General features: G+C 42.2%; 1 protein-coding gene across 1 annotated transcript; it reads right to left on the bottom strand.

The window, feature by feature from the left end:
* Nucleotides 1–2,722: 2,722 nt before the first annotated feature.
* LOC120057230 (4F2 cell-surface antigen heavy chain-like) lies at nt 2,723–8,007 on the bottom strand. Its single transcript, XM_039005765.1, has 9 exons — nt 7,916–8,007; nt 6,097–6,340; nt 5,824–6,014; nt 4,986–5,159; nt 4,777–4,871; nt 4,528–4,667; nt 3,963–4,278; nt 3,771–3,833; nt 2,723–3,640 (listed from the first exon to the last, which is right to left on the bottom strand). The coding sequence occupies exons 2-9, from the start codon at nt 6,312–6,314 to the stop codon at nt 3,293–3,295; spliced, it is 1,545 nt and encodes a 514-aa protein (XP_038861693.1). The 5' UTR covers nt 6,315–6,340; nt 7,916–8,007; the 3' UTR covers nt 2,723–3,292.
* Nucleotides 8,008–13,320: the final 5,313 nt, after the last annotated feature.

Raw genomic sequence — 13,320 nt, 5'->3', positions numbered from 1 at the left:
ACCAAAAAAGTGTTAAACAAATCAAAATATATTTTATATTTGAAATTATTCAAAGTAGTGTTAGGATTTATGTTTATGCACTGTTAGCAGATAGGCTGTTAGCAGATTGGTTGAAGGTGAGTGATGTTTTGTTACACACACACACACACAATGCAGAGGGGGTGTGTAAGGATTGACCACCACAGGCCATAAAAGCTGTGGACAGTCTGGAGAGGGGAGGGGTGCATCTCTCTAGACCAACCAGGATGGTGAAGAGACTGGACAATACCATATTAGGAATTGTTTGAGGGAATAATCGAGGGGGACACAGAATGGAGCTGCTCTACCCAACAACCAGATGTGGAGAAGGAAAACGCCAAGGGGCTTGGACAAGTTTGGGGGCCCACAAAGGAGGAGCAAGAGTATGAACCATGCTAAACCTCTACTATGATAGGCCAACTGGACAAGGAGAGAATGAAAGTGTTATAGTATAAAACTACTATTTTGAGTACATTCCACAGTTCTTTGATCTACCCTGCGCGGAGATCCAGTGAACCCGTATATACGGAAATTGCATTTACCATTAATCGTTTGAGTTTAATTAAAATACTTAAAATATATTCGGTGACTATGAATCACATTTTGTCCTGATGCCAGATTTGAACTGACGCAAATCTCTTTCAGTAGCCACATTTTGCCTTGATGACAGCTTTGCACACTCTTGACATTCTCTCAACCAGCTTCACCTGGAATGCTTTTCCAACAGTCTTGAAGGAGTTCTCACATATGCTGAGCATTTGTTGGCTGCTTTTCCGACACTCTGCGGTTCAATTCATCCACAACCATCTCAACTTGGGTTGAGGTCAAGTGATTATAGAGACCAGGTCATCTGATGCAGCACTCCATCCCTCTCCTTCTTAGTCAAATAGCCCTTACAAAGCCTGGAGGTGTGTTTTGGGTCATTGTCCTGTTGAAAAACAAATGATAATCCCACTAAGCGCAAACCAGATGGGATGTATCGCTGCAAAATGCTGTGGTAGTTATGCAGGTTAAGTGTGCCTTGAATTCTAAATAAATCATTGTCACCAGCAAAGCACCCCAACACCATAACACCTCTTCCTCCATGCTTTACAGTGGGAACCACACATGCGGAGATCATCTGTTCACCTACTCTGTGTCTCACAAAGACACGGTGGTTGGAACCAAAAATCTCAAATTTGGACTCATCAGATCAAAGGACTTATTTCCACCGGTCTAATGTCCATTGCTTGTGTTTCTTGGCCCAAGCAAGTCTCTTCTTATTGGTGTCCTAGTAGTGGTTTCTTTGCAGCAATTCGACCATGAAGGCCTGATTCACGCAGTCTCCTCTGAACAGTTGATGTTGAGATGTGTCTGTTACTTGAACACTGAACCATTTATTTGGGCTGGAATTTCTGAGACTGGAAACGAATGAACTTATCTTCTGCAGCAGAGGTAACTCTGGGTCTTCCTTTAATGTGGCGGTCCTCATGAGAGCCAGTTTCATCATAGCGCTTGATGGTTTTTGCGACTGCACTTGAAACTTTCAAAGTTCCTGACATTTTCCAGTTTGACTGAACTTCATGTCTTAAAGTAATGATGGACTGTCGTTTCTCTTTGCTTATTTGAGCTATTCTTGCCCTAATATGGACTTGTTCTTTTACCAAATAGGGCTATCGTCTGTATACCACCCCTACCTTTCACAACTGATTGTCTCAAACACATTGAAAGAAATTCCACAAATTAACTTTTAACAAAGCACACCTGTTAATTGAAATGCATTCCAGGCAACTACCTCATGTAGTTGGTTGAGAGAATGCCAAGAGTGTGCAAAGCTGTCAAGGCAAAGGGTGGCTAGTTTGAAGAATCTCAGATCTTTTATTTAACACTTGTTACATGATTCCATAAGTGTTTTCATTTTGATGTCTTCACTATTAATCTACAAGGTAGAAAATAGTAAAAAATAAAGGAAAACCCTGGAGTGAGTAGATGTGTCCAAACTTTTGACTGGTACTGTATACATTTTTTAAATGATTTTCACTAGTCCACACCATGAAAACCCAGAATAGTCTCTCGGAGGCCATTGTGAACCCACATTTATAGTAAGGGGTAGTTTGCTAGTGTTTTAGAAAATCTGAATGAGGGTTTGTGATACAAGAGGTAAAGTGGTTTATACACTAAGAAAAGCAACCACACATCACTAGTGTAGGTTTTTGTGACCTTGTGTTCATTGTGTCAATCAGCTAAATTTAGAACCATTACACTTAGTGTACGAAGGATAACCTTTCCCTCCCTCTGATGGAAATCTAAAATCAACTAGGCCAATAGCAGTCGTATGGCTTGAACGTCATCATTGATTGTTCCTATGTTCCTCCCACAGAGGCTTTTCCATCCTAGACTGATCAACAAATAGATTGCACATTTATACTCTTGAAGGCATATATGTTGAATCACAACCATCTCATAATCCACTTCTGTGGAGGAAAACAGCAAGAGTCACTGTGTCCATCTATAGAGGTGTCTCCCCCAGGGTTGCCATATAAATGCTCAGTAAGTATTAAAATAGTCAGTTGAGACAGAGCTCTCCCCATGCGTATCTATAAATAAAGATGCCAAGAGACGTTCAAGTGCACCTGGTCCTGGATGGAAGTCTGAATCGAGGGCTAGCTTTAAGGTCTAATTTTCACACAACATTGCTAGCCTAAATAAAACAGACTAGTAAAGGTTGTATTCAGTTTTATTTATTTCCCTGTTTATCATGCCAATTTAGTATGAGGAAAGAGTTTCAGCCCCTCCACCTTTGATGTGTTTTACACTTCCCTCAGCTGCAAAAGCAATCAGAGAATTCTTGAAACGTGAGAAAGGAGCATTACTTTAACACAATTACAACATTTCAATAAGGGACGAACCAAGCCCCCCCCCCAAAATAAACTTTAAAAATGGCCAATAAAACACATTTTAAAATGGTCAATTCAATCTGGAATGTATTTTCAGTAACAGCAAGATAGACAGATTGTTGTTGAGGCTTGACTGGTGCTTGCGATGAGGACATTTGCATGTCAGACCAACACCATATTATAGAATACATAATTCACAGCAGTTACTATTTTCTAAGCTAAAATTCTGACCATTTGACTAGTACCAGTGTGACAGTAACTATTTTCCAGACATAAAAAAGTAACAGAATGCCCTAAAAAAAAAAAAATCATATGTGATTTTAAAATGGTCACCACAGAGAGACAACTACTTTAACATCAATGCCCACATACAGATGGTGCTGGGATCTCCCCCCTCCCTAGGCTATGTAGGGGAACTGTAGCAGGACAGCCTGTCCCGGGCCCAACTCCAGTGCAGAGAGCCCCACAGCACTGTCGGGGGCCAGGTTGGCCTTGTCTGTGCTCATCTGGACCACAGCCTGAGCAGGCCGGTCAGGGTGGGCCAGCTGAAGGGTCACCACGTCGCTGCCCCAGTTGAACGCAGCGATGTAGCGCCCACTCTGGTCCCACTGGCGGAGGTAGGCCAGGGCAGAGGTGGAGTTGAAAAGGGGAATGTAGTCCCCATGCTGCAGGGAACGCTCTCTCCCACGCAGGTCACTCAGTGTCTTGAAGAAGGAACGGCAGGCGAGCCTCTGTTCTTTCTCCTTCTGTGGGTGATAAGAATTAAACATTCATGTCCTTGCTTTGCCAACCGTTGTATTTTTAAATCTGAATGAATGTAATGTGCATATGTATTTTTATACAAACAGAATGTGTATGCATTAGCATCTCACTTACCGTAGCAGTTCCATTTGTCTCATCCTCCAGGTAATCCCACAGCATCTTAGGGGACTTTGTATACTGTTATAGAACAATTAACACCAATAAATATCAAGACAATATATCCTTTTAAAAAGTGGGACTCATTTCTCCAAGGCTATAGCTGTTATTTGTTTTGTGATACATTAGTTGCGGAAACCCCCTGCTCACCTCATCAGCCAGGGCAATCTCATCCCCATAGTTGAACACTGGGGTTCCGGGCAGTGTGAGCAAGAGCATCTGGTTGAAGTTGACCATGTCTGGGCCCACCAGTGTGGCCAGGTGACCCTCCTTCCTGCCCCCAATGTTCCAGGCTAGCTGGGTCTGGTTGTGGGAGGAAAGCAGCTGCTGGACAGTCTGAGCACGATCTAAAGCGGTCATGGTCTTAGACCGGAGGGCCCCGGATAGGAGTAGGTCCACCCCAGTGGAGTTCAGCAGTTCAGAGACGTCAACAGCAGAGGTCTTCGCAGTCACTCCAATCAGAATCCTGAGCAAGAAAGAAAAAAATGCTTGCCTTTACTCAAAGAATGTTATCTACACAAGTCACACAATGTTCCCAATGTAATAGAATTAAGAACCAGTATCAGCTTCTCGGCAGCAGTCAGTGCAGTTTACACCACTAGAGGGCACAAGTTCCCAAACAATACCTTCACTAAACCACCAGGGGGCTCACATGCATAACAATCTACTCAGAGGCCCAGTTGAGTGATGTACATAATTGTGGACATGTACTTACCTTCCCTTTCCTTCCGCAGTCCCATTCTGGACAATGGCTCGAATGTCAGCCCAAAGAGACGGAACTATGCTGGCCACGCGCTCTACACCAGACAGCTGGATCCCATCCACACCTTGGTTCAGCCAGAACACCAGGGCAGACTGGACAGAGGGTTCACATATTATTAGATAGATACACTCAAATACATTGTTGGGACTGAGTGAGTGGATTTAATGAGTTCCCCCGAGAAGAGATGCTCCGAACGCTTACCTTGAGTCTCTCAGCAACGTTGGTGACACTGACGTTAGAGAACCATGGTCCACTTCCCAGATAGTTGGGAGTCAGATCCAGGATCACATTGATGCCTGTCAGAAAGGGGCGAGAGAGTTAGTCCATCTGAAATTCAACTGACCAACCAATTCATCAGTTTCAGCAGGCAACAAATTAAATGGCGGTATAAATATAGACACTATACTCACTCTTCTTGTGCGCAGCTATAACGAGGCCTTTGAACTGTTCCAGATTGCCAGCATCAGAGGAGATCTCCTCAAAGTTCAGGCTGACAGGGTCGTCTGCGGGGGCAACATGGATGGGCCCAACAACAAGTCCCTTCACCTTCAGCTGGCTCAAACTGTCAAGCTTCTCCTCCACACCTGTTACACATTAGAAAACTGCTTACTAAGTGTCCATTCATGTATAATTAACACGCTACTGAATTAGGGAGAGCACCACCTTCAATATGGATTTTAAATCTCATTTGTAAAAAACATTATACTGTTCATTGTCACCTTTATGTAAATATCTCATTTTCTATAAAGCCCTATCAAGTGAATAGTAACTGCCAACTGGTGGGTAATAGCTCTGCTCCCACCAACAAGTTCCAGACAGCCATTGTGTTGCCCAGTTCCTAGTGTGACTAATACCCTCAAACAAGAAACCTGCCAAACCAGTCATTGAGGGTGTAGCGAAGGAACAGGAGAAGAAACTGGATTCTGCTGGTTCAGCAGATCCACAGTGGAGTCACGGAAGTGGGAAACTTGTTCATTTGCAATAAATCTGACTTCAATACTCCCATGGCACACACTTGGAAGTGCTAAAGCATATGCATTTTAAAATATCATGTCTAGTCACATGAACTGCTACTCCCTGTCAACACCGTGCCAGACCCAATTTCAGTGTCCCCAGAACTTCACTCAGTAATCCCACCCAGTCTGTGGTTCAATATACTCAAAGTACTACTTAATATAAGCTGGCTGTGACCTAGTGGGTTTCACCACAAATCTGTTATTCATCGTCACCCCTTTCAGTGACTCTTACCCTTCAGATTCTGGGTCTCGCTGAAAGCTTGCACATCTCCAATTTGGTACAGAGGTCCATAATTCCACCAGTTCATGGCAGGAAGGTCTTTGCAGCGAGGTGCTTGAACAATGATGGCCACAGCGCCAACCAGCATCCCCAGCCAGCCCAGCCAGAACAGAATCAGAAGGGCCCATCGCGTACGGACCCACCTTTAGGAGAGATTATTAGTAATGCAATTAACCTATATGTACTATTGAGCTACAGTCTATTCCAGGTCTTGATGTTGCTTACGCTGGTGTTCCAGCAACTCTGAGGAGTTCCTCTTTGGATAGACCGGTAAATTTAGTCTCAATCTCCTCAGGGATTTTCACTTTAATGCTGCCGTTCTTCTCCGTGCTGGTGGGAGAACCGGCATCTCCGTTCCCTGCCCCGCCAGTCATTGGCCGCTTCTCCTGGTCCATCTCATTCAACTCCACATCCTTCATGTCCACCTCTGTGCCCTTAGTCATTGTGACGTTGGTTAAGGTGAGATGTTCTTCATAAAAAGAAAGATAACAGTATAATTGCCGCCGGGAACAGTTGTGTGTTACATTGGGCATGTTCCTCTGCCCAGGCGTTGCTAACGCATGCCAGATCGTACACCGCCTGGATAGGTATTTTAAGTGTCTGCGAACCACATGTTAAAGACCACTTTGTGTTTGCAAACATAGTCTCACGATGGCGATGCGCGCAAGTTAGTAGCAGAACATGGCAGTGGCGGTTCTAGACCATTTCAACTGGGGGGGCAAGCTGGGGCCAGTTGTACGGTTAGAGGGGCCAGTTACATTAGACGTTATTGTTGTCATATCGTTTTGCATGTGGTACGATACTGCTCCGCCTAAAGCCGTCCCTCTAGAAAATGTGTGGGTTAAATTAGTGTTCCGCGTTGCCACTGTCTAATAACGGATGTAAAAAAAGAAAGATAGCAAAGTTATGTAAAAATGATTTCATACTCCACATTTAGGGGGGCCACAAGGGGGTGCAAAATTGTTGTCACAACCCCCCCCCCCCAGAACAGCTAGTGGAACATGGGGGATTTAGATTGTGGAACGCCAGCAGAAAAAGCTTACGTTAATTAAAGCAAGAATCAAAACATAATTGTAAGGGTATGAGAACCCCCAAAAATATTTTGTTAGCCTAGATTTACGTTTTTATTACTTCTATGTTGAATGGGCGCAGATGGCTTTGTTACTGCAGCCAAGAGTCACGCGCATCTGTCCCTGACGTCAGCGTGTCGTGTACTGGGAACTGGTCAGTAGCGATCGGTCGATCACGTGGCATTCAACCATTGTTTGATGCATGCAACGTCTGAGCAGAGGAAAGAAACCATGTCTCATGCACAAACGATGGTCTTATAGAATGGCAATTGTATGAAACATTGCATCATCTTACAACAAAACACCGAGGCAAATATGGTAATTACAGTATAACTGTGTTTAATATTGTGACATAATTGAAAGGCTAATATATCGGATCTGAGCCAGGGTGGCAAAAGGGGTTACATTCCCATCGCGCAATAGGCTAATTGTTGGCTTGATCGGCAATTGTTAAAGCAATTGCCACCAATTCAACGAGATAAAATGTAGCCCAACATCCTCATTCAATGGCTCGTCGGTAAAATTGTTACGGTAGACAACATCCTTTGAAACATTAGGATATAGCGGGCTTATAGTCTAGCGTGCGTTAAACCGGATTGGTCTAGTTTAATTCTAGTGAACGCATGATGCACACATGCACCAAGCAGAAAACAGAACAGGCAAAGTGCCATAAAATATATAAATTAAATTTTTTGTCACTACATAAGTAAAAACTTAACACTATATTTAAATGATATAGTGGGGTATGAACAGTTGAAATATGCCTGCATAAAATCCAAATAATTTTCTGTCACTGGACAAACCGATGATGTCATATCTATGTAGGGCAGGCTATGAGACAAACAGTCAAAGTAGGCCTCAGGAAAACAACCCTCACTTTAGGATACATTTTTTATTTTATTTAACCTTTATTTAACCTAGTCTACAAAACCCAATCTACATTCACATGAACGTAATAAGCAACCCATCATTACCTGGTCAAGAAAACTGGTCGTATATTTTTCAGTGCGAGCTCAGATTTACCTCGTTGCTGAAGAAAATTGTTGATCTACAGCATCCGTGAAGGGCTCTTTATGTAGCAGCGTACCCGCAGTAGTTTTACGACCGCCCAGTTTTAAGGAAGTGCCGACATCACAAATTGCAGATTGATCAATTATGAGTGTGATCAATGTAATCTTTAACTTCAGCACATGCTGACATAACATAAATTCGATAAATTGGACAGTGGACCATTTGAGACAAATCGATATGCATTTCATGGTTTGGCAATTCGGATGTTTGCGTTTGAAAAAGTCCACCTTAAGCGGTCCGCCATTGGCCAGACGTGCGTCCCCCATCATGTTTTCATGAGTTGACAAGAAATGACACAAACAACTTGTGGGAAATAGATCTCGGTGCTCTATATTTGGAATAACGAAGGAGGATAGAACTGTCAAATGGTGAATAATATTATAGGCCTAGTGATCTCCTCTTTAATAAAACGAATTATATTTATGTGATACTGTCTGGTTATATTTTCCGTCCATCCATCCTGCTAGAAAACATCTGCAAAAGACAGAAATTGTAGTTTATGGAAAATATACGATTGTGTTCAAATTTAGATATTGGCACTTTGATATACTGAAATTAGTGACTGATTGAGGACAGTAGGCTACTGTACCAATAGTCTAAAACATCCAAGCAAATAAAGCTCTCAACCTTTGACCAAGAAAAAGCTTATTCCTAAATTGCTGCAAAAATCTCCTGTGTTCATAATCCGTTTTTCCATTTTTTTCAACTCCAGACTCCTTGGAATTGTTTGTTATTCTCAAGAACATTCTGGTAATAGGCTATTTATTTATGTTGATCCACATCCTCAAGTCAAAGCAATGATTAGAATAACTAAACCTGTTAAATGTAAAGTCATAATGTAGATTTCTGCCTATATAGACATACACAAAAGTAATTGTTCATCATGAGAGGGCCATAAACAATACTTAGTAATGCTTATACTGCCAGAAAGATTAAAATATCACCTTTCTGGTATTTTTATTTTAGAGTTATACATTGCTGAGGTGTAATCACTATTGAGGACACAAGGTCAAATACACAGTACAAATATGAGAAAAATTTGATGTATGATTTTTTTGGTAACACTTCATTTTAAAGGGTCATTATTACAGTGTGCTTACATATGTAATTACACTGTAACAAGTATTGTAGTTAATTGTAATAACTCATAGTTGCACACTAATAACAACATGTATATGGTGGTAATTGCAGTCTAATTAGAGGTGCAACAAGAAATGCTTGTTACAAATGGGCAATTAGACTGCAATTACCACCAGTTACATGTTGTTATTACAGTGTAACTATGAGTTATTACAATTAACTACAATACTTGTTAGTGTAATTACATATTTAATTAATAAGAACCACTTAAAATTAAGTGTTACTGATTTCTTTTCCCTATTCTACAAAAGTGGGGGAATAGGGCTTGAAATGATGGAAATAACTGGACCTGTGACTTTGTGGCTGTGTTAACTAGTGAGACCATTGGGAGTGGAGGCGGAATCTGAAGGGGACAACCAGCAATTTCACGGTGTACAGCAATTAAGGTTGCGCTGTCCACAGAGTGTTCTGTACACAAAAATGTCAATCAGAACCTGTCCAGAACTGCTCAAAGTCTATTTTTTTTAAATAAACAATCTTGATTACAACATCTTTACTTTTGAAAGACCTTAAGAAGAGATGAAGAAAACACCAGGTGAATGAATTAAAGGCCTATATATGGTAATGATACAGATAGTGATCAAGTTACTGCATCTCTTTCTATCTTGATACAGTTCTGTCCAATCCACAAGACCCATCATGTAATCTCCTCACAAACTATGTGATCCTGTCTGGCTCAGTTGGTAGAGCATGGCACTTGCAAAACTAGGATTGTTGGTTCAATTCCCAGGACCACCCATATGTAAAAATGCATTCACTTGTGATTGTAAATTGCTTTGGATGAAAGTGTCTGCTAAATGGCATACTGTATGTTATTATAGAGAGATGTCTGGTTACAACCCAAGATTAGAGTTCAGTGACGGGGGTCACTAATGCAGTGAAACTGTTGAAGTCAGAGGTTGTATAGGAGTCTTTGACTCATTTTAATTTGCAGTACATCCATTGGACATTCTAGGTGGGGGGAAACGAGAGTAGAACATGATGAAGACTTGAAAAGGGGGGCACATTTGGGATCTTACATGTGTGTTTACGTCATCAACCAGTTAGGTTACCGATTAGTGCATCTAATACTTTCCGCCAGCGTTATAGTTTGATACAGTACAGGAAAACACTCAACAAAATGCAGTCTCTCCATGAGCCCATGTCCCTCCTTCTGAAGGGCGGAGGCTGGTGGGTGTCGGGTGTCAGGTGTCATGTAACCACAGCGGAGCAGAGCACATTGTGTTCTTTAAGGACCTCCCTAAAAACATACACTGAATGTGAAATCAACATGTTTTCATGAAGCGTCTGAGAGAAGGGTGGGTCTAAGGACACAATGTGCTCTGCTCCGCTGTGTCAGTAGAGAACAATGGAAGTATGATCAATGGTCTGATCATATGAATTTGACTATGCTGATTGATCAGACCTGTAATTACATTTAACGGAAGTAGGCCAACTGTGATCAAATCCAAAGAGGTGTTAAAGGCTTTGGATTGAGTGAAATGCTTCTCCCTTGAGCTAAAACATGTTTTTTTCAGTCATTTTAACCTGCATTTATCCATCTTGACAGGACTGAATGGTTACAGAATGCTCAAAGTCACAAACAACAGCAAAACCCTACACTACACTGGCTGCCGGTAAAGTATCGGTCTGATTTTAAGATCTTACTCCTAACTTTTAAAGCACTGCATGGCCTTGCCCCCTCTACTCTGACAGACATGCTCATTCTATACAACCCAGTGAGGGTGCTACGCTCCCAAGGAGCCAGTCTGCTTACTGTACCTTGAGGCAGGCGGGCGGAGCGTTTTCTGTCAAACCCCTTCAGTTATGGAACAGACTATGTGGTTTCAAAGTCATAATTATGGCTAAACCCTATTTCTACAATTTCTCTTTAGATTTTAAACCTAACCCTAACCTTAACTACACGTCTAACCTTATGCCTAACCCTAACCTTAAAGCTCATTTTTACAATATAGACCATTTTGACTTTGTGGCTGTGTTAACTGGTGACAACCCTGTTAGGGAAGAGGGGCAAACAACATCTCTTTGAAGCACTGAAGCACTGTGTTCTGGATCGTCTCCCTCGGCAGCCATGGAATGTAGATCCTTGTGCTCCTCCATTGTGTCAATCCAGTAGGATTCTGCTCACTACTCCCTGGGACACAGCAAAGCATTCAGCAAGATCACCCTGAAGTTAGCTGTGTAGAATTTCTGCAGAAATGCTACATGGTCAAAGAAAACACTGAGAGTTAGGCCAGTATACAACACTGAGCTAGTGTCGTTATTCTGGATGGTGTGGGTCAATGGCTCTGCACCACCACATTGGGTTTGTTTGTGGCAGGTGGGCTTGTTGACTGGTTTTCTTGACACGTAGCAGTGATCAGTCAATGCTGGAAACTCCCATTGAGTATCAGCATCTGTACGCTGTGGTGGCATTGGCACACTCAGATTAGACTGCATCACCACAGTTGTCTGCATCTGTGAAGAAATCATAAGTGTAACGGTTGTCCTCCTCCTCTTCTTCCGAAGAGGAGGAGTAGGGATTGGACCAAAGCGCAGCGTCGTTATATGTAGACATAATGATATTTATTAAAGTAAAAACGAAACACGAAAATACTTCAACAAACTACAAAACAAATAAACGATGTAGACAGACCTGAACTAGAGAACTTACATAAACACGAAGAACGCATGAACAGGTACAGACTACACAAACGAACGAACAAACGAAACAGTCCCGTGTGGTGCACAGACACAAACACGGAAGACAACCACCCACAACAAACAATGTGAAACAACCTACCTATGTATGGTTCTCAATCAGAGGAAAACGTAAAACACCTGCCTCTGATTGAGAGCCATACAAGGTCAATTAACACTGACACTAAACATAGAACAAACAACACAGACTGCCCACCCAGCTCACGTCCTGACCCACTAAACACAACTATACAAAAGGAAAACAAGGTCAGGAACGTGACAATAAGAGAGACCACAAGTTTAACAAAGTAAAATACACAGACAGCCTACTGGTCTTGGTTAGGTAAAAGAACATTAAACACTTTGACATTTAATAATTTAGCTAGTTAGACATGTCATGAGCATTACCAGTGGCATGCCTGCAATGAAGGGGTTAATCACGGGTTGGGGAGACATTGTCAGAAAGAAGTTGTTGAATATCACTGTGAACTATTGGCCGGAAATGCTTAACCGGAAGTCCCCCACAAAAGAAACTAAACAAAACCCGCCCATATTTCCGGTGAAAATGAGGTGAATATACTGTAATGAAACAGCAGAGAGCAGGTCTCGAACCCTCGACCTTCTAGCCCGAAGTCCAGCGCGCTATCGACTGTGCCGCAAAAGTATGCTCCAGCGGCAGAGGCGATATCCGCGCTTATAAATCCAGGGTCGTTACAATACTGTAGCATTTGCGAAGTCATCAACAGCTATTGTTTCAATTCAACCCAGGGTTCAACTAAAAATAGACAATACATATACAGGGCATTCGGAAAGTATTCAGACCCCTTGATTTTTTCCACATTTTGTTACGTTAAAGCCTTATTCTAAAGTTGATTCAATATACCCCATAATGACAAAGCAAAAACAGGTTTTTAGAAATAAAAAACAGAAATGCCTTATTTACATAAGTATTCAGACCCTTTGCTATGAGACTCAGAATTGAGCTCAGGTGCTTCCTGTTTCCATTGATCATCCTTGAGAGGTTTCTACAACTTGATTGGAGTTCACTTGTGGTAAATTCAATTGATTGGACATGTTTTGGAAAGGCACAAACCTGTCTATATAAGGTCCCACAGTTGACAGTGCATGTCAGAGCAAAAACCAAGCTGTAAGGTTGAAGGAATTGTAGATCTCCGAGACAGGATTGTGTTGAGGAACAGATCTGGGGAAGGGTACCAAAACATTTCTGCAGCATTGAAGGTCCCCAAGAACACAGTGGCCTCCATCATTCTTAAATGGAAGAAGTTTGGAACGTACAAGACTCTTCCTAGAGCTGGCTGCCCGGCCAAACTGAGCAATCGGGGGAGAAGGGCCTTGGTCAGGGAGGTGACCAATAACCCTCTGACAGAGCTCCAGAGTTCCTATTTGGAGATGGGAGAACCTTCCAAAAGGACAACCATCTCTGCAGCACTCCACCAATCAGGCCTTTATGGTAGAGTGGCCAGACGGA

The sequence above is a fragment of the Salvelinus namaycush genome, chromosome 12, assembly GCF_016432855.1.
Source record: "Salvelinus namaycush isolate Seneca chromosome 12, SaNama_1.0, whole genome shotgun sequence".
Lineage (NCBI taxonomy): Eukaryota > Metazoa > Chordata > Actinopteri > Salmoniformes > Salmonidae > Salvelinus > Salvelinus namaycush.
Note: the sequence above shows the minus strand (reverse complement) of the source record. Positions and strands in the feature narration are given on the sequence as shown.